The following is a 27,520-nucleotide window of genomic DNA, read 5'->3' on the forward strand; positions in this document are numbered from 1 at the left end:
CCCCATGAGACGTTTGTTTTATCTTTCCAGTCCTGCCTTCCAACATAATGTAGCAAAAACTCAGATTTAGGAATAAAAAAGTTTTGGACACGAGTCCTGTTTGTTAAACTGAGGAATGTACGTTTAGAACTCTTGGGTGGTTCTGGTTAGAAGGAAGTTTCTTTAGTTCATTTAACACTGCCATGAATGTCAGCACACACAGTCACCAAATCACAGTTAGCTCAGAATCTACAAGCTGAGTTCTCCGTAACAGGAGCACTGAGAGCTAGAAGGTTTAAAATAGATGTCATATGATACCAATTATAACTCAGTGAAATTTTGCAGTCCCAAGAACCTATACAGAGTATAAGCCAAAATGGAAGACGGTCCTGTTTCCTATGGCTTTAAAAACATTTTTATTACAATGTTTGCTACTTTTTTTTTCTTCAAGCTTTTAATTAAAGTTTTCTTGGCGCTCCTAACCCATTTCTATATCGTCAAAGGAAATAGAAAAGAAGCGGCTAGGATAGCAGAAGAGATCTATGGTGAAATTTCAGGTAAAAATATGAATTTTTCCCCAATACTTTAAAGGAAACCTCCTAGATAATTCATGTGAGTAGTATTTCTAGAAGGCAGATTTTATTTATACTTTGGCTTTGAGTGGGTAGTTTTAAAAAATTATTATTTAAAGTAGCAAATGGTGTTGACTGCACCAATTTGTGAAGCCTTTTTAGCTTTTTTTCCTGCAAGTTAGGAGTTCCATTAGTTTTTTTTAAAGAAGTTAATAGGGTGGTGGCTTCCTTGATTTTGAGAAACCTCATTTCTACTAACAAAAGAAAGACTTTATAGGATTATCTTCTTTAATATTTTTAATGAAATGTTAACAATGCATTCTAACAAAACTGCTTCCCCAGGAAATGGAATGACCAATACATTTGACTTAAAGCAGCAATATATATGCTCTATATGTATTTCTGTGCTGTCATTTGCAATTCAAATTGCTTAGCCACTTGTCACTGTCAGGAAAAAAACCCTCCACTGAATCCATTTATATGCAGCATTAGGTAAAGCACTGCAAACGAAGGTTATTATAATATGAAATGCCAACCTTTGGGTAAAACATTTTAAAGTCTCTGCTTTGTAGAATTTAGTCTCCATTTCTTTCCAAAAATGATTCACCTTAATTGTAGGGAGATGATACAAAAATAAATGAATCCAATATCGTCATTATTGGGGACTGCCACTTGAGAGAGGAGTATTTGTTCGTAAATAGAGTTCCGAATTTCCCTATGTATTTTTAGTGTTCGTAGAGGTTCCAGGATTACCTCATTCTTTATCTAGTATCCATTTCGCCTTGCATCCCGGATTCTCTTTCAAAATAGACATATGTTGTGTGATTCCAATACACTAGACAACTTTAAAGACACTAGACAACAGCAGTCTTATCCCAAGAACTAAGCCCTCCAAAGACAAAACAGCAGAATGCTTCAATTAACGGGGGAAAATGAGAAGAATCTCCAAGTTTCAGGAAGTGGCAGAAGGCCCGGAGTGTGGAAAGAGATTTCTTTTGGGGATTATATTTGTCACACATTTCAGGGAGGTATGTTGCTTAGACTTGGTTTTACAAAAGTAAAAGTAACTTTCATTTCAAGTTAAGCATAATCTGAAAAGCTATTTTCTAATTTAATCTGTAAATCTGGGCGAGGGCTTTCTCAAAGTTTCAGTAACAGTTTTGATGGTCTCATAGCTACCTCTTCATGGTTTAAATTAGGTAAAGGCCGATAAAGTCAGTATCAGCAAGAAGATGTTAAAAATGTTTTCACCTAGGGTTCGTGGGCATTATTTCTGCCTTTGTGGTCCTTAATGGAGCAAGTATTCTCTTAAGGAAGTTTTATAGTAGTCAAAACCTGGAGCCATAATACAAATCTCTTAAATAGGGCTCACTCATTCTTTAGCTCAAATATCTTTACTTGTTCAAGCGCCTAGGATAATAGTCATTTAATTTGCAAGTGGCATGGTGTTAGAAAGTCAAAAACGTATTTTTTGATGATCACTAGCAAGAGGCAGTGGGGAGAATAGTGCCTGTTAATTTCTCAGTTTAATTTCCTTCCTATATACATGTATATGTGTGTGTGGATGGGTGGGTGCGTATACATATACACACCACTCACTCTCACGTGCACACACATAGGTAATAGTATATCCAGAGGTGGTAAATAAGGCTTTCTATAGTAATGTTGGCAGTAACACGCCAGAAACAGTGATTTTTACATGATTTTAACAGCTTTTTTCTCTTTTGATGCTGTTTACAGTCAGGTACTCTATATATTTAAAGCTACATGTATTAAAGACCAAAATTTACAGATGGTAACTACTATATACAAAATAAATAAGTTTCTTTTGTATAGTACAGGGAACTATATTCAATATCTTGCAGTAACCTATAATGAAAAAGAATATGAAAATGAGTATATGTATGACTGAAGCATTAAGCTATACACCAGAAATTGACATTGTAAACTGACTATACTTCAATTAAAATTAATTTTTTTAAATAAAATTAAAAACATCAACAAAATTTTGTGCAAGTGTTCAACTCAAACCAGGAATCACCTTTGCTGCTCGCTGGTCAGACAAATACTTGTTGGAAAAGTATGTGACATTTAATCAGTAAGTCAGCTAACTGAGTTACAGAAGTCTCAGCCCAAGGTTACCTTTCTTGATTCCAGTAGCATATTATGTCCCTGTAAACTGTCGTCAGCGCTGTCAAAAACAAGGAGAGGCAGTAAAAAGCTCAGCCAGGGCTGAGTTTAGCCTGTCCTAGGTCCTGGCACTTTTCTTTTGGAAGCTGTACTTAATATCACGTCCTTCATTAAATATCATTTTTCTGGCTGGAAAGTTTTTTTCATATTCTGGAGTGCATCATTCAGTATTTTCTTTGTGGTTTAAACTATTACATTTGTAAATAACTCACAGAATTGAGTTAAGCTATGGTTGGTGGGCTGTTACTGGTTTTTTTCAGGCTGCTTGTGTAATTTGTCAATTATATATATTTATGGTTTTATTTTATTTTTTAAATTGACATATAGTCGATTTACAATGTTATCACTTATATGTGGAATCTAAAAAAATGACATAAATGAACTTATTTGCAAAACAGAAACAGACTCACAGACATAGAAACTAAACTTATGGTTCCTGGCAGGGAAAGGCAGGGAAATAAATTGGGAGTTTGGGATTTGCAGATACTAACTACTATATATAAAACAGATAAACAACAAGGTCCTACTGTATAACACAGAGAACTATGTTCAATAGCTTGTAATAACCTACAATGAAAAAATATGAAAAGGAATGTGTGTGTGTGTATATATATATATATATATATCTGAATCACTATGCTGTATATATATATATTTTCAGTTTGAAATGTTGTCTTGGCCCTTGGTATTTTTATATCCACGTGGGTAACCGGCTCCCACCTTCAGCCCGTAGATATTTCTGCAGGCACGATCTCCCTCCTGAGAGATGGTGTATGACTTTTCAACCTTTGCTAATTTGGCCAGAATTGAAGCTATATTTAGTACAGTGACTTGTTCATCAAACTCGGTAAAAATAAAGTGTAGCTACAGGTTGGTAATCTGTTATTCCCAACCCTTGGGCCAGACATGTTTCAGGATTCAGGAGTTTGGGGGATACTCGGAAGATTACACAGTGTGTACACTGTATATCACACAACACTCCCAGGAGGGCCTGGCGCTGTCTCCCATAATAAAAAGTTTTGATAGTTCTCGAGTGAAAATACAAATATTCACACTAAGTGAAAATTCAAATTAAAAATAATAAATTGCTTCACCTGAGTTCTGACCATGTTTTGCTGCCGAAGGAGCTTGGCATCAAACTTGGGGAAAAACTTGGTTTTTGGAATTTGGAGGGATTTTACAAGTGCAGATAAGAGATTGTGGAACTTCTGTGCCCTTTAAAAGAATTAGTTCTAAGTGTTATGCCTAAAATCCGTTGTCCTTGTTTTTTTGAATTCAAAGGACTACCCTTAATTTTTTAAAAAATATATATTTTAATGGAGGTACTAGCAATTGAACCCAGGACCTCATGCATGCCAAGCATGTGCTCTACCACTGAGTTAGACCCTCCCCCCTAGACTGCCCTTGATTTGTGTATATATATATATATTTTATTGACATATAGGCAGTTTACAATGTTGTGTCAATTTCTGGTATACAGCATAATGCTTCAAGTCATACATGAAGATACGTATATCCATTTTCATGTTCTTTTTCACTATACTTACTACTGGATATTGAATATAGTTCCCTGTGCTATACAGTATAAACTTGTTGTTTATCTATTTTATATATATTAGCTGGTATCTGCAAATCTTCTTACCCCCTTCCCCCACTGGTAACCATAAGTTTGCTTTCTGTGTCTGTGAGTCTGTTTTTGTTTTGTAAATAAGTTCATTCGGTATTTTTCTTTCTCTTTCTGGCTTACTTCACTTAAAATGACAATCTCCAGGTCTATCCATGTTGCTGCAAATGGCATTATTTTATTCTTTTTTATGGATGAGTAGTATTCCATTGTATAAATATACCACAGCTTCTTTGTCCAGTCATCTGTTTATGGACATTTAGGTTGTTTCCATATCTTGGCTATTGTAAATAGTGCTGCTATGAACATTGGGGTGCATGTATCTTTTGAATTAAGGTTCCCTCTGGATATATGCCCAGGAGTGGAATTGCTGGATCATATGGTAAGTCTATTTTTAGTTTTTTGAGGAATCTCCATACTGTTTTCTATAATGGCTATATCAAACTACTTTCCCACCAGCTATATTGGAGGGTTCCCTTTTCTCCACACCCTCCCCAGCATTTATCATTCATGAACTTTTGAATGATGGCCATTCTGACTGGTATGGGGTGATACCTCATAGTAGTTTTAATTTGCATTTCTCTGATAACTAGTGATACCGAGCATCTTTTGATGTGCCTATTAGCCATTTGTATGTCTTCATTGGAGAATTGGTTGTTTAGGTCTTCTGCCCATTTTTGGATTGGGTTGTTTGTTTTTTTCTTATTAAGCTGTATGCACTGTTTATATATTCTGGAAATTAAGCCCTTGTCAGTCTCATCTTTTGCAAATATTTTCTCCCATTCTGTAGGTTATTTTTTGTTTTGCTTATGGCTTCCTTTGCTATGCAAAAGCTCATAAGCTTAAGTAGGTCCCATTTGTTTATTTTTGCTTTTATTTCTATTGCCTGGGTAGACTGCCTTAGGAGAATGTTGCTGAGATTTATGTCCAATAATGTTTTCCCTATGTTTTCTTCTAAGAGGTTTATAGTGTCTTATGTTTAAGTCTTTAAGCCATTTTGAGTTTATTTTTGTGTATAGTGTGAGGGAGTATTCTAACTTCATTGATTTACATGCAGCTGTCCACTTTTCCCAACACCATTTGCTGAAGAGACTGTCTTTACTCCGTTGTATGTTCTTGCTCCTTTGTCAAAGATTAATTGACCAAAAGTTTGTGGGTTTATTTCTGGACTCTGTATTCTGTTCCATTGATCCATATATCTGTTTTTGTACCAATACTGTGCTGTTTTGTTGACTGTAGCTCTGCAGTATTGTCTGAAGTCTGGGAGGATTATTTCTACAGCTTCATTCTTTTTCTTTAGTGTTGCTTTGGCAATTCTGGGTCTTTTGTGATTTCATATAAATTTCAGGATTATTTGTTCTAGTTCTGTGAAAAATGTTCTGGGTAATTTGATAAGGATCGCATTAAATCTGTAGATTGTTTTGGGTAGTATGGCCATTTTAGCAATATTAATTCTTCCAATCCAAGAACATGAGATATCTTTCCATTTCTTTAAGTGCTCTTTAATTTCCTTAGTCAGTGTTTTGTATAAGTCTCACTTCCTGGTCAGATTTATTCCTAAGTAAAAAATATGGAATGCTTCATGAATTTGCTTGTCATCCGTGCACAGGGGCCATGCTAATCTTCTCTGTATCGTTCCAATTTTAGTATATGTGCTGCTGAAGTGAGCACTAGACTGCCCTTGCTTTGATGGCTGCACCTCTGCCTGACTCATCATCCTGACTCCATTTTTCTATCCTTCCCACGTCAACAGTTTTCTCCTGCCTTCAGTCCATTCTTGCCCAGTCCTCTCCCTTGCCTTGTTCAGTTTTGCTGGTTGTCTCCTCAAGCCTTGGCCCAGCCATCCTCTGAGTGGTTCTCTACAGGTGCCTGCTGGCTTTCCCAAGTTGGGACAAATAGTCCTCAGCAGGGCTCTGCCACCCCACCTGTCATCTTAGCTCAGGTCTCCTGCTCCCAGTGGGTTCAAAGGAGCCTTCTTTCTAACATGCTGCAGAAAGATGTCGGAGGTATTTAGAGAGTATGCATTTTTTAACTCAATTTTATTATAATATTTTAGATATCTCAGGAAATTTATTGTCATTTTTTCCAATTACCTTTGTTTTACTTAAAATATTGTTCATTCTGCTAGGACCCATATTTGGGGTCAAAATCAAAACTCCTTTTGAACTGTCTTTTCTTTGTTAAATGCTGCAGGAGGAGATACTACTTCAGATGATTTTGGAACTTGAATAAAAAGAATAAAGACTGTTCCATGGGCCCTGGAGATTATAACCAGTGGGGCAGTTCTGTTTTGTTTGTTTTTTTTTAATAACAAACCACTCATCTCAAATACTTGTTAGTCAATTTGGAAGGGTAAAAATTACAAAGAAACCCAAAAATAATAATTGATTTTTATCTTGACTCCTTGGAAGTCAGACAATTGTATTCCATCTGAACCAACTTTGTTATTGAAATCTATGGTTTTAGAAGTTGTCATGAAATTGTAATTCAGAGGGCCTGAGAACTAGAGATATAAATCACATTCTGAGAAAAAGTCAAAGGGGGGAATGAAAAAGGACTTGAACATTTTCCATACACCTCATCAGGAACAAGTAAACATATTTGTAGAGTAAACTATCTTCAAAATGTACTTGCAGCCCTGTGACACAGGCAGTCTGCCAAATAACTAAAAATAGACTGCCTTAGAAGCCAATGATTGATTCCTACTTCAGCATTCATTTATTTGGAGAGCTTAGATGCATATTTCCTGAAAGGAATGGAAAAACTCCCTAACTGCCAAATAACTTTTATCCTCAATTTCTCACAATTAGCTCCAATTTGCAAAACAGGGATGATAAGAGCAAGAGACTGCCTGTTGGGAATAAAAGTACAAAAACAAAAGAGCCCACCGTGGCAGAGTTTCTGGAAAAGGGGTTTGGGTGAAAACTCAAGGTCCTTTGAAGCAAGTGCTGGAAAACAAAGTGACTGAAAGGTGACTTCCTTGAGAGTGGCTTTGTTTCCAGTTGGGAAACCAAAATGATTTCCACATTTAAGGCAATCCAATTGATTTATTTCACGTTATTTATAGAGATGGAGGTGGGTGGAGCAAAGCATCCCTTACCAGTAAATCTCCCATGAAGATAAGCAGAATGGACAACCCAGAAGTTCTTAAAACCCAAACAGGGTGCGTTCTCAAGTCTCAAAACCTTGGATTTCAGTCCTCTTTCTGCCGCTTACCGGAAGTGAGATCTGATTCGGGGCAAAGGGTTGTTTGGAATGTTCGGGTTCAGGGAGCAAGACTCTTCCCTCCTCTCTTGAAAGCCAAGGGATGGAGGGTCCAGGAGGACCGCAGGTTGAGACAAGTAGCCCCTGAAAGGAGGGGAGCCTGGCGTTTCACCCTCACAAGTCAGGAGTCTACTTCAGCAGCCGACTCCCTGAACTGACCTCTCTGCTCCTCAAACTGGGCGAAAGAGAATTGGAAAGCAGTGGCGTGGAGGGAGACACCCTGGACCACCCGCCGTTCTCTCTTCCTCCGTGGATCGCAAGATGGCCCCACCCCGCAGGCTTGCCGCAGCCTCCGGGGATGGGAGTTGCGGGGCATCAGAGGATGCTGCATTGATGGGGGACACTAGGGGAGGTGGCCAAGTACCAGTGCATAGGAAAGGGACCTGGGATTGACCCCCGGTGAGAAGGGTGGACCAGGAGGGAGACCTGCAGTTAAGGTAGGACTGGATTCCTCTTCCAATTAGCCGGGGGGCCACCCCCACCCCACCCCCATCCCCGTCCCTCTCGCTTCTCCCCACCCCTAAGGCACCAGGGGAGCTGGTACCTCCAGAAGGAAGTGGGGAGCTGTGTGAGAACACGCTGCCGTTCCTCCTGCAGCCGCTCGGGCGGGAGAGAGGGCCCTGCCCTGCCCCAGGAGTGGGCAGAGGAGCGGAGATGAGGGTTTTTAAAGCGGACTGTCCAGTGGACTGGTCGTTTTGAAATCTCTTTACTGAAGTAGGATATAAATACAGATAAGTGCCCACACCCCAAGCAAGCAGCTGGCTGGATTTTCATGAAACGAACACAGTCAGGTACCAGCTCCCAGGAGCAAGACACTGCTTATGACCAGCATGGCCCCCACCATGCCCACCTCCAGTCAGCCCCTGCCCCAACTCGTGGTACTGTTGACTCTTAACGCCCAAGGTGAGTTTGGCCCCTCCTGTACTTTACGTAGACGGAATCCCACCGCACATCCTCTTTTGCGTCCAGCTTCCTGCGCTCAGCGTTAGGGTTGTGAGATCTATCCAGGCTGGGTGGACGGAGTGGGTCTTAGGGGGCTGATGAGTAACAGAAAGTTACTATTAGGAGGAAATTGTGGTTAAGGTTCCTGCCTCCCAGCAGGAGAGGGGACACCGCAGCCCCCGAGGAGGAAAGTTTTAAAAATAATAAAGCCATTTCGTGTTGATATTCTAAGTGAATCGGAGCAAGTTGCCACTTAAATCCAGGTTTTATTTTGGAAGCAAGTACTTAGAGTACCTTCTGGTGACTTGGTTTGACAGGCTATTGTTAGAACAGAGGAATAACAAAGCCACAGCTGTGGGTTCGTTTCTTGCATTGGTCTGGGTGCTGAGTTGCCATCCGCGGCTAGAGACCATCCTTGCAACCCCGCTGCTTGTGTCCATTCCCGGGAGCCATGAGGCAAGAGGACAACGTCTGATGCACACTTAGTATTGAATGAGATGGAAATGTAGTCAGAGAAAGCCCAGGCTGACTAATGAGGATTATATGCATACATTATCTCATTATTCCTAGCTTATGCAAATGCTAAGTGTCCAAAGAGATTAAAAATACTCCACTCATCAACTTTTAACCGACTCAGGGACAACTGGACATACAATACACAATATCTTTTCGTGTTAAAAGTTTTGTCTGTTCTTATTATAAAAAACATTCTACATGTGAGGAGTATGGATGCATCAGTGATTTGATTAATATAGATACTTTTAATTTGGAACTAATTTCAAAATGACAGGAAGTAAAAAGAGTGGTAAAAAGAATTCCCACTTCTCTTCGCCCAGAGACTCCATTCATGGTTACCCAACTGGCCAGTGAATATCCTTGATAACAAAAAGGTTCATTCCAGGTGCACACGCTGCCTTCTGACTTTGTGCCTCATCAGACTCCTTCAATCTGTTCCTCAGTCCTTCCTGGAATTGGTTACGGGACAATTGTTTTTGAGAATGTCCCTCAGTCTGAGTTGGTTTTCAGTGTCCTCATGATTAGTTTCAGGCTATGCATTTTGAGCAGGAAGCTTGCAAGCGATGCTCTGTTCTTTCCACTGTGCGCCCTCCAATAGTACCTGATATTGCTTGTCGCGCGTTCCATCAGATGGCACTCTGTGCCCATCTGCTCCAGTGACTTCTGATGTTCACTTTGATCCCCTGGGTAAGGTGGTGCCTACAATTTTGCTCCTCTGTTAAATGACCCTTGTTCCCTTTATAATGGTGTAATTATCTTGTGGGGAGATCATTTGGGGCAGATTCTGTGATTTCTCCTACGTCTAAGTTGGTGTTCTACTATGAGGAATCGCTTTCTTTTCTCCCTATTTATTTATTCATTTCAGTGAGGCCTTACAGATTCCTATTTTATTTGCTAGGGTATAATCATTATTTATTTTGATGCTCAAATCGTCCCATATTTGGATAGTGGAAGCCCCTTGCAGCCAGGTTCTGTACTTTTTGACATTTCCCATCATTCATTGAGCACTGTGTTACTCTCTGGCAAGATGTTTGACGCCCATCCTATATTTTTCCCAGCCTAGACTTGGAATCAGCCATTTCTCCAAGGAGTCCTGGCTTAGGTTTTCTCAGTGCACAGTGCTATTCTATCTCTCTGTCTAGATATATCAATATATCTATAGATATAAACATATATATATATATAGAGAGAGAGAGAGAACCAGATGAGTCATCAGATTCCACCTTCAGCCCATAGATATTTATATAGGCACTATATCTCCTTATCCACACATATATTGAAAATCACATTTTCATACCCATTGCTCCAATTTCAATCCAACCCTGTAGAGCTCATTCTAGCTCTCTCCCTTTTCATAACCCAAAGGGCTAGAGAAGATAAAAATTGAGTTTCAGTGTAAGAAGAGGGCTTATGGAAATAAGCCTGTTGATAACCCTGATTCTCATCCATTGGAAAAGTTCACTCTCTCCTTGAGGACGAGCTATTTCAAGTTCACATGATTTCCTCTTTGATGGGATTGCTTTTGCCAAGGTCGCAGGTATGGGAAAGCCTGAATTCTTAGCACGATCAGGATCACCTAGAAAAGGGTGATAATATGGGCCCTTTGTGTGGAATCCAAACTGTATTCCATGCTAGTCAATGTATGAAGAGCACAGTTATAATTTGAAAAATGCCCACATTCTACAAGCCAGTGTAGATTGTTTTCCAAAATAAATGATCGCCCTTTGGCAAGTTTAATAGAAGGTTACTTCTCCAATGCACCTTTAAGCTAGCTGGTTAGTCTTGTTTACTGACAAGCAGTTACAAGAAAAATACATTTGAGAGGCAGTTCTGAGGCTGTTCCCTTAGAGCGCTACTCCCCCACGTGTACTTATCAATCATACATTTTCTTGAGCAACTAACATCATGGATGGACTTTATTGGCCTCATTAGAGACCAAAGAAGCTGCTAAATACTAGATTGCTATACCCCCACTTTACAGATCAGAAAGGTGAGGTTTGAATAATTTTAGTAACTTGCCCATTTTGACAGAGTAACTGGTGGAGGCAGGACTTGAACCCAGGCAGTGTGGCTCCACTGGCCCCGTGCTTAGCTGTCACTCAACTTAGATGTCATTCAACTGCCATCACAAAAACTGTTAGGCAGATCATGTCATCTGGGAAACAATATTCTGCATCATGAAACATAGTCTTCCTTACCCAAATGAAACAGAGACAATTACCTAGGGAATTTCGAACCAAACCATTCCCCCTGGTCCCTCGGGGTCTCCTTCCTGGTGTATAGGATGTTGAGTTTTAGGGTGGGGGGAGGGGGAGAGGCAAGGGAAAGAAGAAAGTGGGGGAGTTCATTGACCAGCTTTTCCCTTTATTTTGCTTCCTCGAAGGTATTGGATGCCATCACTGGGCACTATTTATTTGCATGAAATATATTGCTTATTAAAACTGTCCCCGCCCCCCCCGCCCAGAGAGATTGTCTGTGCTCCCTGTGCACACACACCACCAAACCCGTGGACTGTACCCTCAGAGGCTTGTCACCCTGCGAAGTGGCCGACCAGAGAACCTCATGAGTGACGCAAGCCTCCCTCCTCTTCCCCCACACCTCCTGTTACCGTGCGTGGGCACATGACCAAGCTGGAGTAAGAAGACTCCAGACCTTGACTCTGTGTTTGATTTGTGTTTCAGATTGCTGGGCTGATCGGTCCCCACTCCATGAAGCTGCGGCTCAGGGGCGCCTGCTGGCCCTTAAAACTCTAATTGCACAGGTAAGTAAACTAAAGATGTGATCCTTTGGGCTTATGCTGTAACCAAGCATCATTCTTTCTTAGCTGTAACTGGAGCAGAAGTCTTCCTGGCCCCATCTGGGCCCCAGCACTGCTGTTCCAGGTGTACGTGTCCTCTTACAACTCACCATTTGCTCCTCCTGCCCTGCCTTTCTTAGGGAGCTGGCTGGTTTTCTGCCCAGTTCCATCCTTCCCCTTCTGAGTCTTCCTTTGCTTCATAAAAAACTTCCCTGAGAGGCTGATGGGGGATGCCCTCAAACTTCTGTTGTACTAACTCGCCTTATACTCTCCCAGTGTTCCTTCAGCAGCCCTAAAGTTGCATTAGTCAGCTATCGCTCTGTAACAATTTACCTTGAAACACAGTGGCTGAAAACAGTAAACACGTAGGTTCTCACAGTGTCTGTGAGTCAAGGAGCAGCTCAGCTGGGTGGTTCTGGCTCCACTGGCTCCACTCTGGCTCCTGTACTCTTGCAGGTACAGGCTACAAAGGATCAGTGGGGGCTATAGGCATCTCACAGCTTGATGGGGGAATGATCTGCTTCACTCATGAGATTGTTGGCCAGTTTCAATGCCTTGATGCATGGGCCTCTCCATAGGGTTGTGTAGCTGGCTTCCTCCATGGAGGGCATGACAGAGTGCCTAAGAAGGAAGTCTCAGTATATAACCTACTCTCCAAAGAGATATCCCGTCACTTCTGCCATGTTCTACTCATTAGATGCCAGTCAATAAATCTAGCCCCCACCCAAGGGGAGGGGATTACACAAGTGAGCCAATACCAAGAATCAGGAGCCATCTTGATCACTGGGAGCCATCTACTCTGATGATACAGTATTTCAAGAGCAAACATTAAACTAGGTTGAGAAATGGGTACATCTTACTCCTTTGGGAAGATTTGTTAAAATCTTCGTTCTTAAGACTAATTTATTTTTACTTATGACTGTATCCCTAGTATCTTGAATAATGAATAGAGGCCTAGTAAATATTTGTGGAATGAGTGAAAGTGTACACAGTCCGTTTACTTTATTTTAGAGTCTACGTGTGTACAGAGAAGGGAAGTCATTAGATCTCTTTTCCACATCCTAGCTGCCACCAAACCTGGCTTCCTCATTTTGAATTTAAACAGCTGGGTACACTGCTCCTTTTCTCTGGGTGTGTGTGCCTTTTTTTCTTCTTTCTCCTTTATAAGTTGTGTTACTTCTTTTTTTTAAATTTTTTTAAAATTAAGGTATAGTCAGTTTACAATGTTGTGTCAATTTCTGGTGTCCAGCACAATGCTTCAGTCACACATGAACATACATATATTCATTTTCATGTTCTTTTTCACCATAAGCTACTACAAGGTATCAAATACAGTTCCCTGTGCTACACAGTCTAAACTTGTTTATCTATTTTATACATGTGAGTCAGTATCTGCAAATCTCGAACTCCTAGGAGTTGTGTCACTTCTTAAGAAGTAGAGGCAAAAGGAAAACAGTACTGCTATTAGTAATCAGGTGGACTTTGCACTTGATTTTACCACTTGCTCATTTATTTTTAAGCGCTTAAAATTTTATTTGGTTTGATTTTTTTCCTTCTAGTTTTCTTGAGATATAGTTGACACAGAGCACTGTATAAGTTTAGGGTGGGTGTACAGCATAATGATTTGACTTACATACATCATGAGTGATTATCACAGTAAGTGAACATCCGTCATCTCTTATAGGTATAACATTAAAGAAATCGAAAAAATGTTTTTCCTTGTGATGAGAACTCTTAGGATTTACTCTCTTAACAACTTTCATGTACAACATAGAGCAGTGTTAATTACCTTTAACATGCTTTAAATTACATCTCTAGTGCTTATTTATCTTAGAACTGGAAGGTGGTACCTTTTGACTGCCTTCATCCATTCCTTGTCCTCCCACCCCTTACCTCTGCTAATCACAAATCAGATCTCTTTTTCTATGAGATTGTTTGTTTTTGAAGTATAAGACCCACAACACCTGTTAGTTCTTGTTATATAACACACTGATTCAATATTTCTATACATTTCAAAATAATCACCATGATAAGTGTAGTTTCAATCTGTCGCCATACAAAGATATGACATAATTACTGACTATATTCCCCACACTATACATTTCATACCTGTGACTCACATATTTTGTAACCAAAAATTTGTATCTCTTTATCTCCTTCACCCATTTCTCTCCTCCCCTGACCTCCTCTGCTCTGGCAGCTACCTGTTTGTTCATTGTATCGATGACTCTGTTTCTGTCTTTGAGCACTTAACATGTTATTTGTTTTGATTATTTTTAATAGGTGACATAGTCACATAGTTTAAAAGTTAAAATGAAATAAAAAGGTACACAGTGAAAAGTCTTGCGTTCACCTCCTCTGTCTTGGCTCCCCTCAGCTCAATACTTTTATTAGTATTTTTAATAAGCTTAATTTTAGAACCATTTTAAAGGAGAGTTACAAAGACAGTACAGTGAGTTCCAGTATACCCTTCACCCAACTTCCCCGAGTGTTTATATCTTACATATCCGTGGTACTTTAGTCAAAAATAGGAAATTAACATCAGTACAATCATACTAAGGAAACCCCGGACTTTTGGGTTGACATCAGTCTTCTCACTGGAGTCCTTTTTCTCTTCCAGAATCCAGTCCAGGATATCGTATTGCTTTTGGCACTTTTTTTTTCTTAATGGAGATACAGGGGATTGAACCCAGGACCTCACACATGCTAAGCATACGCTCCACCACTGAGCTATACCCGCCCCCAGCATCTCTTTTTAACTGTACTTCATAAGCATGTTGGTTTCTATACTGTGCTTCACTAAGTAAAGCTCATTCTTCATGGAGAATTCTTCAACCTTTTAGTACATCCCCACTTCTTTACCCTTACACACTAGTAAAAAATGGATTATTCTACTTTGTGTTCTCCTCTCTTACATGGAGATAGTGTGGTGTGCTGTGAGCAGAACATTAAACCGAGGATCCGGAGCTCCTGCTGATCACACTGGCTGTCACTGACAGCTGGGGAACCTCAAATCTTATTAATAGTTTGAACTTTCTGCTCCTCCATTTTCTCACGCGCAATGAAGGTGATTCACTCTAGATGATCCTTCGGGTCTGTCCAGCATTGCATTTGTACAATTCCAGGGATTCTGTGAGTTTGCGCCAGTTTCTCCTTAGTGCACTGCTGCCATCTTGTGGACTATTTTAAATTTTTTCTTATTTTTTTCTTGAAATTATACATGGGAAAAAGGAAAGAAACCTTCTTATATTAGATATCCAGTTGTAAATATATAGCACAGCTCTGGAGTAATGATGTCACATTCAGGACATAAAAATGGACAGGACCAAGGAGGCATAGCCAGGCCCTAAGATGACGGGGCTGACAGCAGGGAAAGAGCCAGTACCACGGAGGTCTGGTAGGGGATCACAGGGACCTAGGTTGGGGTTTGGGGTTCAGGGTCATGCACTAGATTTTGGAAGGTTTTAGCAGCTCACTTGTGAGGCAGGGAATCAAAAGCAGAATTCAGCTGGGGACTGGCAGAAACCTAAACCCTTTCACAGATAGAAAGTCATCATGGTGGGAGATGGTAAAGGCCAAGTTGTTCGAATCAGAGCAGGAAGTCAGAGCTGGCCGGCAGCTAGGCTGAGTCTGTCATCTAGCACGGGGACTCCCAAGTGGAGCATGACAGTGTGGAGAGGGCAAGTGTGTAGGACCGGGCGGAGATCTGGGTACGGAGATGAGTGTTAGGAGAAGCCCCTGGCTCCAGACCCTGGTACTGCCAAGACCTCGCCACGCAGTGGAGGCGTGGCGGTCAGCATCACTGCTCCTACAGCACGGAAATCCTGGGAGCACCATCTACTTCACTTTCTAGTCTTGAGCCTGGAAGTCACCTGTGCCAATTCCAATTCTACCTCCTGAACCCTGGACTCTGTCACCTGCTCCTCACACCCATCTCGGGTCCGTATCAGCTTGTGCCTGAACTCACCACCACGTCTTCATGGCTCTCCTTTCTTCAATGTCACCAAGCAACCCTCTGTGGCGCTACCAGTGTGCTTTCCCTAAAACGTCTCACGTATTAGCTCCAGGCCTTCTATAGCCTAACAGACATGAAAGGCGCCTCATTCCCTGCAAGACCTGCACCCCCTGTTTGGAATTCAAGGTGTTTCACAGTCTGGCTCAAGCTGTCCCCTGCATCAGCCCCCATCTCCTAGTTCCTCCTTTGTCTTCCCCTGTCTCCCACTTCCCCTTTCTTCTTCCGCCTCTATCACATGTGGGCTCTTTCTGATCCACAAACTATCCAACTGTGGCCCTGCTGTTACCGAGTCCAAACTTGTTCTGCTCGCTGCACAACAGGCCAGTAAATCGGGAGATGAGGTGTTGGGGTGAGAAACAATGACTTTATTCAGAAAGCCAGCAGACAGAGAAGATGGAGGACTAACATTCTGGAAAACCATCTTCCCCAAGTCAGAATTAAGGCTCCTTTTATACTAAAAAGGCGAGGGGGTTGTGGTTGGTTGTTGCAAACTTCTTGGTGTCGGAATCCTTTGTTCTTGCAGCTGTCCACGTAGGTCAGGTCACAAGGTCCTGCAAACCTCCCACAAGACACATTCTCTGTTGTATAACGTTTTATCTCTCTATGAATGGAAAAGTGTTGCACCTTAAAAGCTCAGAGCCTTGAGAATGGGCTCTCCTGTAGATTTCAGGCTCCAGGCAACATTCTTTTACAAAAGGTGCAGAACCAGCGTGACTCAGCACCGGAAACAGAGCACAGGGTGAGCGCTAAAGGAACAGATCCAATGTGGAGTCAGATTTGTCCTTCCCTGTTACACTGCCACGGTCTCCTTTGTGTCCTGTATTTGCATATCCTGTTCCCGGCTAATGGATGCTCTTTTTCTTTTTTTCTTTTTGCTTTCCTAGCTTGAAATTTTTTATGCTTCAAGCCTGAGCTGAATACTACCTTATTTGCTCTGTTTTTTCTTACCCCCGAGCCAGACGTAAGGAGCCCCCATGCTCCCAATTAAAATATGAATATGCTTCCAGTGTAGCAATATTCTTGCTGGGTCCCCACTCCTGCAAACTCCCGCAGCCATGTCTGTCTCCCCACTAGGCAGTTAGAGGAGAGAGACCCGTCATAAGCTTTGAAGACCCAGGTGCTAGCAGATTGCCTGGCCCAGAAGGCTGAGCAAGCTTTTGTTGAATAAATAAATGAATCCAAGGCTCCCAGCCATGTTTGGACTCCCCTGGTCATGGCCTCTGCTCCTCTCTGGACGGTACCTGCAGGCCCTGAACACTCAGAAACATGTCCCACGATCCTGCTTCCTTTCTATCGCTAATGCAACCTTTAATCCATTTCTCTCCAAATTGTAGGGTGTCAATGTGAACCTGGTAACAATTAACCGCGTCTCTTCTCTCCACGAGGCGTGCCTTGGAGGTCACGTCGCCTGCGCTAAAGCCTTATTGGAGAACGGAGCACACGTGAGTACCCTCCCCGCTCGCGGGCCTGGCTGCCCAGGTGCAACCGCTAACATCTAAAGACGCATCACCTTCCGGACGCTTACCCGCGGTGGGGTGCGCAGGCCTGGCCCCATCCGTGTCCATATTCCTGTATGGCTGGGAAGCCCTGCTGGTTACACCTCCCTGCAGCCTCTGTGCCCGTGTGCGAACGTTCAGACAAGGTAATTCATAGAACTCGTGCAAAATTGTGATGCGGACTTGAGAAAAACCAACTTGGGCTAACGTAATTTGAAAACTGGTCTTGGAAAATTCATGGTAAAACATTAAAAAGCTCACATTTTAACAGCAATCAAAAACCATTCTTAATTCAACACCCTACACCCATAACGATTTTTATCGAACAAAGTTATCAAACAAAACGAACTTTTAATAAATAATACATGGGAAAAACACTACAAAATTAACTTTATCTTATTTTTAAATTCTCTCCTTGTTTTCAAGGAGTGACCCAGGAGCTGTATGTAATACAGATAGCAGACTAGAATTCTGAAATTAGTACTTTTGAAAATCTCAATGACCTTTATTTAGTTGCCAAATATTGTTTTGTTCATTTCATTTTTTTAAACTCAGTCCTTGCATTCTTTGTCTTGTAAGCTGTAATGCTTTTAAGTGCTTAACGAAGATTTTCTTTGCATTTTACGTGGAGTTGGGTTTCTATGTGTAGAACTGAGTATAAAAGTCTTCCGTGGGCAAAGCGATTTTCTCTGGTGCCTTGCAGTCATGTGTCTTCATTAGGTTGTGTTTCTTTAAATTACCACTTAATCAACTCTCATGTAATGAGGGCAAGGCTGGGTGGGGACCATTTCCCTTCAAGTTGTTGGGAAATAGCGAACAACATTGAGTCGTAGAGGAACCTCTGGGAGGTGCTGTGGGGGACAAAAAAGAGAGTAAGACATAGTCCCTTGTCTCTGGCAATCTTATGGGGGAACAGTCAATAAATATTATGTTACTTAACATTCAAATCAGAATGAGAAGAGGAGTAGGAGAAAGGTGATCAATCAGTAGTCAATTCCTCAAGACTGGCCGTCCCATGGGTACCTTGAGCTCAGTGCATCTGAAACTGCTTATCGTGTTCTTCCCTCTGGGACCGGCTCCTCCTCTTGGATGTCCAGCTTCGGAGACCCGGTGAAACATATTACTGGTTTCCCCAGCCCCAAACCTCGAATCATCCTTTTTCTTCCATCTCCCCATCTAATTAATTACAATATCCCCTGATTTTACTTCCTAAATACTTTTCAAGTCTGTGCTCTCTCTTTTTGTATTTGTCTTCCCTAAAAGAATTCAGTGTATTCAAGGAGAGGTCATGGTCTTACTCACCTTTGTTTCCAAAACACTGGCGACTAATAGGTGCTCAATAAATGTTGGTTGACCTGAGCCGAGAGAGTAACTTACAGGAAATTAAATTAGAAGATGTCCAGGACTGAGGATGAGAATGATACTTAGTTAAAGCAAACCAGACCAGTTCTGCCAAATATTTTTCAGTAAAAATGTAAATAGGTTAGAAATCCCTAGAGTGTATGAATTTACACACATTTGTCCCGTCCTTGTCTGTCTCTGCATCTTAGCATCTCAGCTTTAACTTTCCAATTGAATGGGGACCCTCCTGGCACTGCAGAGAAAGGTCTTTTGGGTTTAGGATCCTGATTATCACAAGCAAGTGTCCTTAGTTGCTGAGGCAAAAATGGTTCGACATCAGACTCTCCTTGTCCCACTTTTCAGTCCTACCAGCGCCTCCCCACTGTGCCTTGGTTCCCTGATGGTCTTCCCAGTCTATTGCTAATACTCAAAGATGCCTCCCAGCTGTGCTGGTTCTCACATGCCTCCCGCATCCCTGGAAGGCACTGAGGTTGGTTGGAGACACCAGGTTGATGGCTATTTTCTTTGTGCGTTTTGCTTGGTCATGATCTCTCTAGGAGTCCCTGCAGGCATATGCAACTTGTGTGGATTATAGTAGACCAGAAAGGACATTTGTGGCAAGAAAGAACTATGGGGAATTGCTGAGGAGATTTTTTAACAAGTGGAGAGTTTGGGACCTTAAGCTAGATGGTTTCTCCAGTTTTGGTTCCTGCCATGTTTGATCATGATTGGGAGAGGGAGTCGGCTCTGTATTAATTGAAAATGGAGAGAATTTTTTGACTACTTACTGGGCACCAGGCAATGTTCTAGGCGTCTAGCATGTAGTAACTCACCTGATCTACCCGGTAACCACATGAGGGAGATTATTTATGATCCTCATTTTACAGATCAGGAAACCCAGGCACAGAAAGTTAGTATCCCAACCAAGCTTTCTGAGTACATCAGGGAGAGAGCGGAGATTTGAACCTAAGCTAATTGTTCCAGAGGCCGTGTTCTAAACCACAATATAGGACTACTCCTCAACAGTCAGGAGGCTCTTAAGAAGCTCTAGTATACCCATGAATACATTTTAAAAACTGCCCCATTTTGTCCCACTTGTGATATTATTTATAGGTGAGAGTTGAGAGGCTACCGGTACCTAAAAACATCCGAGTGTCATGATGTTAGAGTTGCCTCACTCATTTACCTGCACGGGAGGTTTCTCCAGGCTGATATATAGGAATACACACCTGGAGATGGTGATAAAGAAACAGCAGATCCTCTGGTTCTCTCTTTGCCCATCATTAGGTCAATGGAGTGACCGTTCACGGAGCCACACCCCTCTTCAACGCTTGCTGCAGTGGCAGTGCGGCGTGCGTCAGCGTGCTGCTGGAGTTTGGAGCCAAGGCCCAGCTCGAGGTGCACCTGGCGTCCCCCATCCACGAGGCAGTGAAGAGAGGTAAATGAGCCACCACAGGGCACACAAAACACTGGTGGGCTCACTCCAGTGTGCACGAAGCAATGATCCAGTTTTTACCATGCAAGGGTCTCCCAGATCTTCCTCACCAGTAAACTGTGTGTGGCTTAGCCGTCCCACAGCGGGAGCTTCCATATGCCTAAGTCTTCAGGAAATACCCCTGGGGCATGAAACAGCTCTTCTTATAACCTGGGGTTGGCTCTCTGTCTCCAACGACCCGTTTCCTGGGGTCAGTCTCTCAGCAGGTCTTGCTTGCAACTCTTTGCTGGTGTTTTGGAGGCAGCTGGTGGAGTCAAGGCTGCAGGGGTAATGTGCACAAGCTGCAGTGTGTTTATGTCTCTGTCCTTCCTAGAAAAGAATGGCTCCTGCCCCAAAGCCCATAAAATATCAACCATTAATATAAAATAAACTATGAAAGTTTCTGAAAGCCAAGGCTGATAGTATCTCTAATGGAAGATTAAACGTAACTGCAATATACTCTAGATGAGCTGATTGCCATCAAGGTCATTAGTTATTGAAAAAAAAGTTGCAACTTTAAAAAGCGGGGCATTGGAAATCTTGAAGTTGACTCCAGACTTCTGTGTTGTCGGTTCCTTTTAAAATGACGGGAAAGAAAAAAAAGAATTAAAAAAAAATAAATTAAATGACGGGAAAGAGTAAAACTAACGACTTTTAAAACTATATGCACAGGCATGAACAAGAAGAGCCATTGAAAGGCCAATGGAATGCGTCATAGGTCACACCTAAAATGTTACATTTCTGTGCTACCCACGGGTAGACTAATTCTCTTATACTGAGATCAGAAATACAATGGAGACGTTAGAACTCTGTGGAACAGTGATCTCTGCTGGTTTGATGGGGATTAAAGTCTTTATTTCAAAAGGCAGTAGTGAAAAATTTGCCCCAGGTTATGAAACGTGTCACTTGGTAATTTTGTTTTTTTGCAGTGGATTACTTTAAATGATACAAAAGACCCAAATCTCAACATATATATGGTTTTGATGTCCTGTACATATTTAATAAACATTTGTTGGGTGGGGAGGGTATACCTCAGTGGTAGAGTGTGTGCCTAGCACGCACAAGGTCCCTGGTTTAATCCTCAGTACCTCCACTAAAAACAAATAAAAACCTAATTACCTCCCCCCCCAAATTTTTTTTAAAAAACAAATAATTTGTTGATTTTAATAATTGATGTTGGTCATTTCCCAAACTTCAAGTAAGTCCTTTAAGTTGTAGGAAAATAGTCTACTTTGGAAATGATGTAAGTGTTTAAAATTTTTAAATAAATACTGATTTGAAGCAAAAATGAATCTTTTATTTGTCTTTCCATCCAAATGTTTAAAAATGGATAAATACTGGGAATAATTTGAATTACTTAAGTAATTCTGCAGTGCATGGATGGTTATATATGGAGTATTTGGTATCTATGTACCTATTATATATATATATAATATATACTTATCATAAACATGTGAATTCATGCATTTCTACAAATTTTTTTCTGTATTAAAAACATGTTAAGGAGCAACGTCCACAGAGTGGAAAGATGAATAGTAAATTCATTATTTTAGATACTATTATACTAGTGCCAATCATTAAACTTTCATATATTTATTTTTTAAAACTTCCAGAGAATACTTAAATTTAACTCAAGCTAGGCTCAGTTTCACTGGCAAAAAAAGGGACAAGGATGACTTCAAAATGTTTTTTTAGATACACTATATTTACCAGGCAGATTTTAGGTACCGATTAGATGTTACTTCTGGGTTCTTATAGCTTTAAACCTCTAGGAACAAGCTAGGTTAGTCTGAGTCAATACTGTGACAGATTGATGCTATAATCCAGGTATAATATTTACTTATGTGGACAAACAGATTGAATTCACAAAATCCTTAGTTGTACATTTTCATGCATAATTATATGTGTAATTCGGAATTTGTGATAAATCAAGCAGGCTTGAAACGAAACTTACTTTTATGTTATCTATAAAGAAAAGGTTGGTTAAGTTAATCACCAATGGTGAGATTTTTTTTTTAAGGAAATATTTAAATCTTCAAAAAGAACAAACTCTTTATAAAACTCCCATCAATACCTCAGAAGCATTTGCTCCCAAACAAATCATTCATATGCTACAAATTAATCATGTGTATCTATTCACTGGGCAAACTCTCCAAGGAGAATGCTTCCTCAAAGAGTTCTTATGGTAGGTGGGCGTATAGCTCAGTGTGATACAGTGTATGTTTAGCATGCATGAAGTCCTGGGTTCAATCCCCAGTACCTCCTTAAAAAAAAAAAGAGTTCTTGTTAGCCACAAAACTTGCGAGTGCATTTCAATATATTCTGTACTTGAGGCTTTTTATTAATTCTCATAGGTGTCTACCAGGTTAACCAAAATACAGAGGTTTTACTGCGTGGTGTGGCCATCCACCCAGTCTTACATGCATGGGTGAAGGAGAGAGGGAGAGATTTGTAATGGAGAGAGAGGAGGGCTGGGCCTTGGATTTGAGCACTGCCTTTTCAGGGTAGCAATTGGATGAGTCATTTATCCCCTGGGTGTTGGCAGCCTCTGTCTGTAGACTAATGACTTATTATAGAGAGTGATTTCAGTTGTGCCACTTGGAGCCCATTGTTTGGCGGGAGGTACTGCAAGGGTGGCAGGGAAGAACTTCAGTGGGGGACCCATGGGCATGATCTTCCTTTTAATGGTTTCATTTGGGAGACTTCTAAGATTTCCTCCTCCTGCCCCACATTTTTTTCTGCTTAAAAAAAAATCTGGGTTATTTCCAAAGCCCATTCCAGGGAAGCAATCCTATCATTCTGGGAGTAGTTAATATTTCCCTTACTTGAGTGAGGTCATCTTGTGTTCCACCAGGTAATAGAGAGTGCATGGAGATTCTGCTGGCAAATAACGTCAACATTGACCAAGAAGTGCCTCACCTTGGAACTCCTCTGTATGTGGCTTGCACCTACCAGAGGCTAGACTGTGTGAAGAAACTTCTAGAATTAGGTAACTTCCAGAAATCTTTTCATGAGAAGGATTTATTAACCCTGTAGGTTTTCTATGGCTTCAAAGACAAAGTTCTTGTCAGGCTGGACAAAATTCTGACAGCATTTGATGTTTAAATGCTTAAAATGGAACTGAGAGAAATGAGTGTCTCTGGTTCTTAGTTTGTCTTCCTTTGATACTGGCTCCATTTACCTGGTGTGGTTCTCCTTGGTGGTCTCAAGAGACAGCAAGAGTTGCTTTCCTATAAATCCCAGGGGAAAAAAACCAATTGTGTTTCATTGGCTCTTTTCGAGTCACATGTTCATCTCTGAACCAATCATGGTGGCTGAGGGAATGCAACACACGGATTGGCTTAGGACTAGATTTCAGTCCATAATGCAGTTGTTGGGCTTCACTGGAAACACATGAACTGAGAATCACAGGAGATGATTCTCCAGAGGGAAATCTGGGTGTGGTCACCAGGAAGACGCTGGATAGTAAAAATAACAGATATTTTGCCACAGACTACTTTGGATCAGTCCTGCTAAATTATTTAGTAACTTTTTAAATTATAAAAGGCATATACAAAAACTGAATCCAGGGTAAGATAAAAGGTCTTGGAACTATTATTTGGTTAGAGAGTCCCCCCAAACTTAGCCGCTGACATAAAGGTAGAGATTGTAGTAAGAACCTTTAAATAAGAATTTTTATCTCCAAGATTTTTTTTTTGTCTTTTTTATCTGTTATCATTTAATGCTCCCTACAGTAATTCAGAAAACTTTTTTTTGAGCCCAGAATAATATAAACACTTAAGTAAACTTAGCTTTGTCCTTTGCCAAAAAACAGAACAAACAGAATGTAAAAGAAGCTTCAACTATTTAATTTTGTATGTCACACAGGTCATTATGGGAAAGCAAGTAAAGCATTTAAAATGACTAAAAATATTTTTATTCACTTTTCTCATCAAAATATTTCTAAACAGCCTTAATAGGTATTGTTGAGGTTCTAGGCTTCAGCAGTACATTTCCACAGATTTGTCAGATATATCATGGTGTTTAAGCTGTCTTCATCGACAGCTACTCCATTTTAGGCTCGTTGTGTCTCTTCATTGACGTGTGGTGTTGAATTGTGGTCATGTGCTTTGTTAAGGAGCCAACATTGACCATGGCCAATGGCTGGACACCCCCCTCCACGCGGCCGCCCGGCAGAACAGTGTGGAAATCATCCACCTGCTGATTGACTATGGGGCTAACCTGAAGTGCAGAAACGCTCAGGGCAAAAGTGCCCTTGACCTGGCCGCTCCAAAAAGCGGGGTGGAGCAGGCGCTCCTGCTCCGAGAAGGTAAGAAAACCTGGGGCATCTGTTTCTCTTCCAGAAGTGCATTTGCTCTCTCTCCTTCCTGTCTCATCTCTAGACTTTCTTACCTTTTTCTTTTTCTCTTTTTAATTGGGAGTGGCACGTGGGAGGGGGCAAGTCCTCGCATCACTGAGATGAGATTTTGTACGCTGTATATATCTTCACTCACAACAAAGGGGCATTTACATGCAGCTGGTATGTTGTTCTGTATTGACATTGACAAGGAGATAATCAAAGAACTTTGTTTTCACCATGAAAAGGTTGAATTGCCGTGTCTATCCTGGTAGAAACACATGATTGAGCAGACCAAAACTCTGCTTTGTAATATTTGGGGGCAATTCAGGGGAAATGAGAAATACTTGAGTTCGAGACACAGAGTGTGGATTTCAGAAACTGGATGAAGTGCTGAAGTTGTTTGCCTGCTCTCCCTGATCTGGAGAGCTCCGCATCGCCTCGCTCTCACGCCCACCATGGGCTGATACCTCCCCAGATGCCAGAGGAGGGAAGGCGGGCCTTTACCAGGCTTCATATCCCAAATTCTAAAGAGAACCATGCTGTGTCCACACTGAAAGAGAACACGTATCTGAGCCTACACTGTGCATGTGTATGCTTGAGAGACTGTTAAAGCAATAGTAATTATTCAGCTCTCTGTGTGTCAGACATTAGCTACATTTGAAACACAGATTAATCTCACTGAATTCTCAAAACTTTAAAGCCACGAGGACAATCTAATGTAACTCTCCCAGCTGCAAATGGGAAAAGAGAAGCCTGAAGAGATTGGCTTTCAAAAGGTCACACAGCTACTAAGAAGTAGAAGTAGGATTCTAAGCAAGAACTAGGGTTCCACTGTGCCTTCTTAATGTTATCATGCCCCGATCCTGAATCTTCTGAAACAGTTTCTGGTGGGGAAGAGTTTAGTTTCAGTCCCCAGTTCCATTTAGTGAAACCACCCCCATGTCTTATATCCTTTCTAAGTGGAACGCTTTGTTCAAGAATTTTAGGAATACTCTGTAGGTCAGCGCTTCTTGAGCTTTAATGGGCATGCGAATCCCCTGGAGGTCTCATTAAAGTGCAGATTGCAGTTCAGGAGCTCCGGGGTGGGGCCTCCTGCACGGCCCCCTGGCTCCCAGATGGTGCCGTTGCTGCTGGTCTGAGCCCCACACTTTGCTCTAGATTATTTCCAATAGCCTGTGTCATGAATGATTGTTCTTTCATTTGAATCTCTACTAGAAGAATTATGATCTTCCTTACCAGCTCTGAGTTGGGATATACCAGGTACTTAACAGCTATTAGCTGAGAATGTGGTTTATAGCAATTGTCACATTTCTTCTTTTCTTCCACCAAAAATGTTTCCGGGTCCAGGATTGATATTTCTTATAAGCAAGTTCCTCTATCCTCTATCTTCATGAGTACAGCTGCTTTTTTTAGAATGATGAGCATCAGCTAGGTCAGAGTTCACTCTGCAGGGCTTGAGTCGTGTGACATGAGGGACACTTCCCACTCTTGCTTCCCCAGATTTTAACTAAGGGTGATGGCTTGCTCCTCCAGGTAGCTTTCTGTCACGTGGACCCTCCTTGGCAGTACCAATCCAAGTGATACCCGCCTCTTTGCGTATACAGTCACCATTTCTCATGAGGGGCAAGATGCTGTTACAGTAGGATCTTCCGGAAAAGGAGAACTTTGTATAGTCCATTAATGACATATATCTACTTGAAGCGATCTTTATTGATACAGTCAAGTTAGGAAATAATGGGGCATTACTAATGCCCCTGTGTAATGTGTATTCCAACCAAATGCTCATTCATCCTATTCCACTGTATTTTGGACTCTTATTAGTTTGCTTTCCTTTGGGACTGAAAGCCACGGGCATGATGACTCCATAAGACTCCATGAGACTGAGGTTCAGGGTATAGTGGAGTCTAAGTGATTTGTATTCTTTCTCCCAACTTTCTCTGGTTAGCCTCGTTTTTTCATGATTGGTCATACAACTACCATTGGAGGGTCCATGTAAACATGGCCCTGTCCAGAGGGGCGAACCAGGATCCTTTGCGTGTATTTGGCATCTGCTACTGCACTCTAATTCCTGTACAGACCCAGCTTCTCTTAAGCTTTTAGAAAGTTTCAGCCTCTTCCAGTTCTCTTGTCTCCCCTTCACCCCCAACCCCTGCCCTACTGTCAGGAGGTTCACACCATGTTAATTCCTTCCTCAGGCCCACCTACTCTTTCCCAGCTCTGCCGCCTGTGTGTCCGGAAGTGCTTGGGTAGAGCATGTCATCAGACCATCCACAAGCTATATCTGCCGGAGCCACTGGAAAGATTCCTCCTATACCAGTAGTCCCAACTGTCCATGGGAAGATACTCGGAAAGAAACAGGTTGCTGCCTTCTGTACCCAGGGCACCTAGTGTAGACACCCAACAGCTAGACTCTTCACTAGAGCTAAGCCAGTTAGAGCAAATCCCTGACGAATCGGAGCACTCGGGGCATAGAAACCCCTGGTTAGTTTAATGTTTTCTTTAACCAAGGGGCAACCAGAAACCTTTTGGTTTTTAGCTCTTGTTATTAAGAAACTTAAAAAAATTGTGAAGTAGAATGCAAATAATAGGCTGTTTTCCAAGATTCATGATCTTTGATTATCTAAGGGTCGTCATTCTGAATAGTGTGCAGACATGTCAATCTGGGTGGATAAGATTAGGATGATTGTAAGTAAGATGTGTTCCTGATTTAGCTCCTCCCCCCTTTCCCCTTTCTTTCTTTCCTTCCATGAATAAACCTCTGCTAAAATTTGATTTTCTTGCCTTTTTTATATATAAGAAAGCTAAATACATGAAAACATCATAGTTCATTGAGACTTCCAGTTACTGAGGTCCTGGTAGATGTTGATTACACATTGAAATGATAATATTTTGAATGTATTAGGTTAATTAAAATTCATTATTAAAATTAATTTCATTTCTTTATACTTTTTAAATGTGACTACAATACAGT

The 27,520-nt window shown here is 41.3% G+C and overlaps 1 protein-coding gene and 1 non-coding gene across 3 annotated transcripts; one reads left to right on the forward strand and one right to left on the reverse strand.

The window, feature by feature from the left end:
- Positions 1–340: 340 nt before the first annotated feature.
- Positions 341–27,319, forward strand: ASB11 (ankyrin repeat and SOCS box containing 11). 2 transcript variants are annotated; one of them, XM_031445868.2, is made up of 7 exons: positions 341–536; positions 11,769–11,848; positions 17,234–17,341; positions 20,024–20,174; positions 23,065–23,199; positions 24,328–24,519; positions 26,745–27,319. In XM_031445868.2, exons 1-7 carry the CDS (start codon positions 356–358, stop codon positions 26,867–26,869), a joined length of 972 nt encoding a protein of 323 aa, XP_031301728.1. In that variant the 5' UTR covers positions 341–355; the 3' UTR covers positions 26,870–27,319. The 2 variants fall into 2 exon arrangements, with proteins under 2 accessions (XP_031301728.1, XP_031301729.1); XM_031445869.2 differs by lacking the exon at positions 341–536 and adding an exon at positions 1,292–1,579.
- LOC116151133 (U6 spliceosomal RNA) lies at positions 5,930–6,036 on the reverse strand. Its single transcript, XR_004134909.1, has one exon. It is a non-coding gene; the product is annotated as a U6 spliceosomal RNA (small nuclear RNA).
- Positions 27,320–27,520: the final 201 nt, after the last annotated feature.

This window comes from Camelus dromedarius, chromosome X (genome assembly GCF_036321535.1).
Source record: "Camelus dromedarius isolate mCamDro1 chromosome X, mCamDro1.pat, whole genome shotgun sequence".
Taxonomy (NCBI): Eukaryota; Metazoa; Chordata; class Mammalia; order Artiodactyla; family Camelidae; genus Camelus; species Camelus dromedarius.

Coding starts and splice junctions, on each gene's coding strand:
- ASB11 (XM_031445868.2), top strand. CDS start 356: ATGGAAGACGGTCCTGTTTCCTATGGCTTTAAAAACATTTTTATTACA. Junction 20,175..23,064: donor CCACGAGGCAGTGAAGAGAG/GTAAATGAGCCA, acceptor GTGTTCCACCAG/GTAATAGAGAGTGCATGGAG. Junction 23,200..24,327: donor GAAGAAACTTCTAGAATTAG/GTAACTTCCAGA, acceptor TGCTTTGTTAAG/GAGCCAACATTGACCATGGC.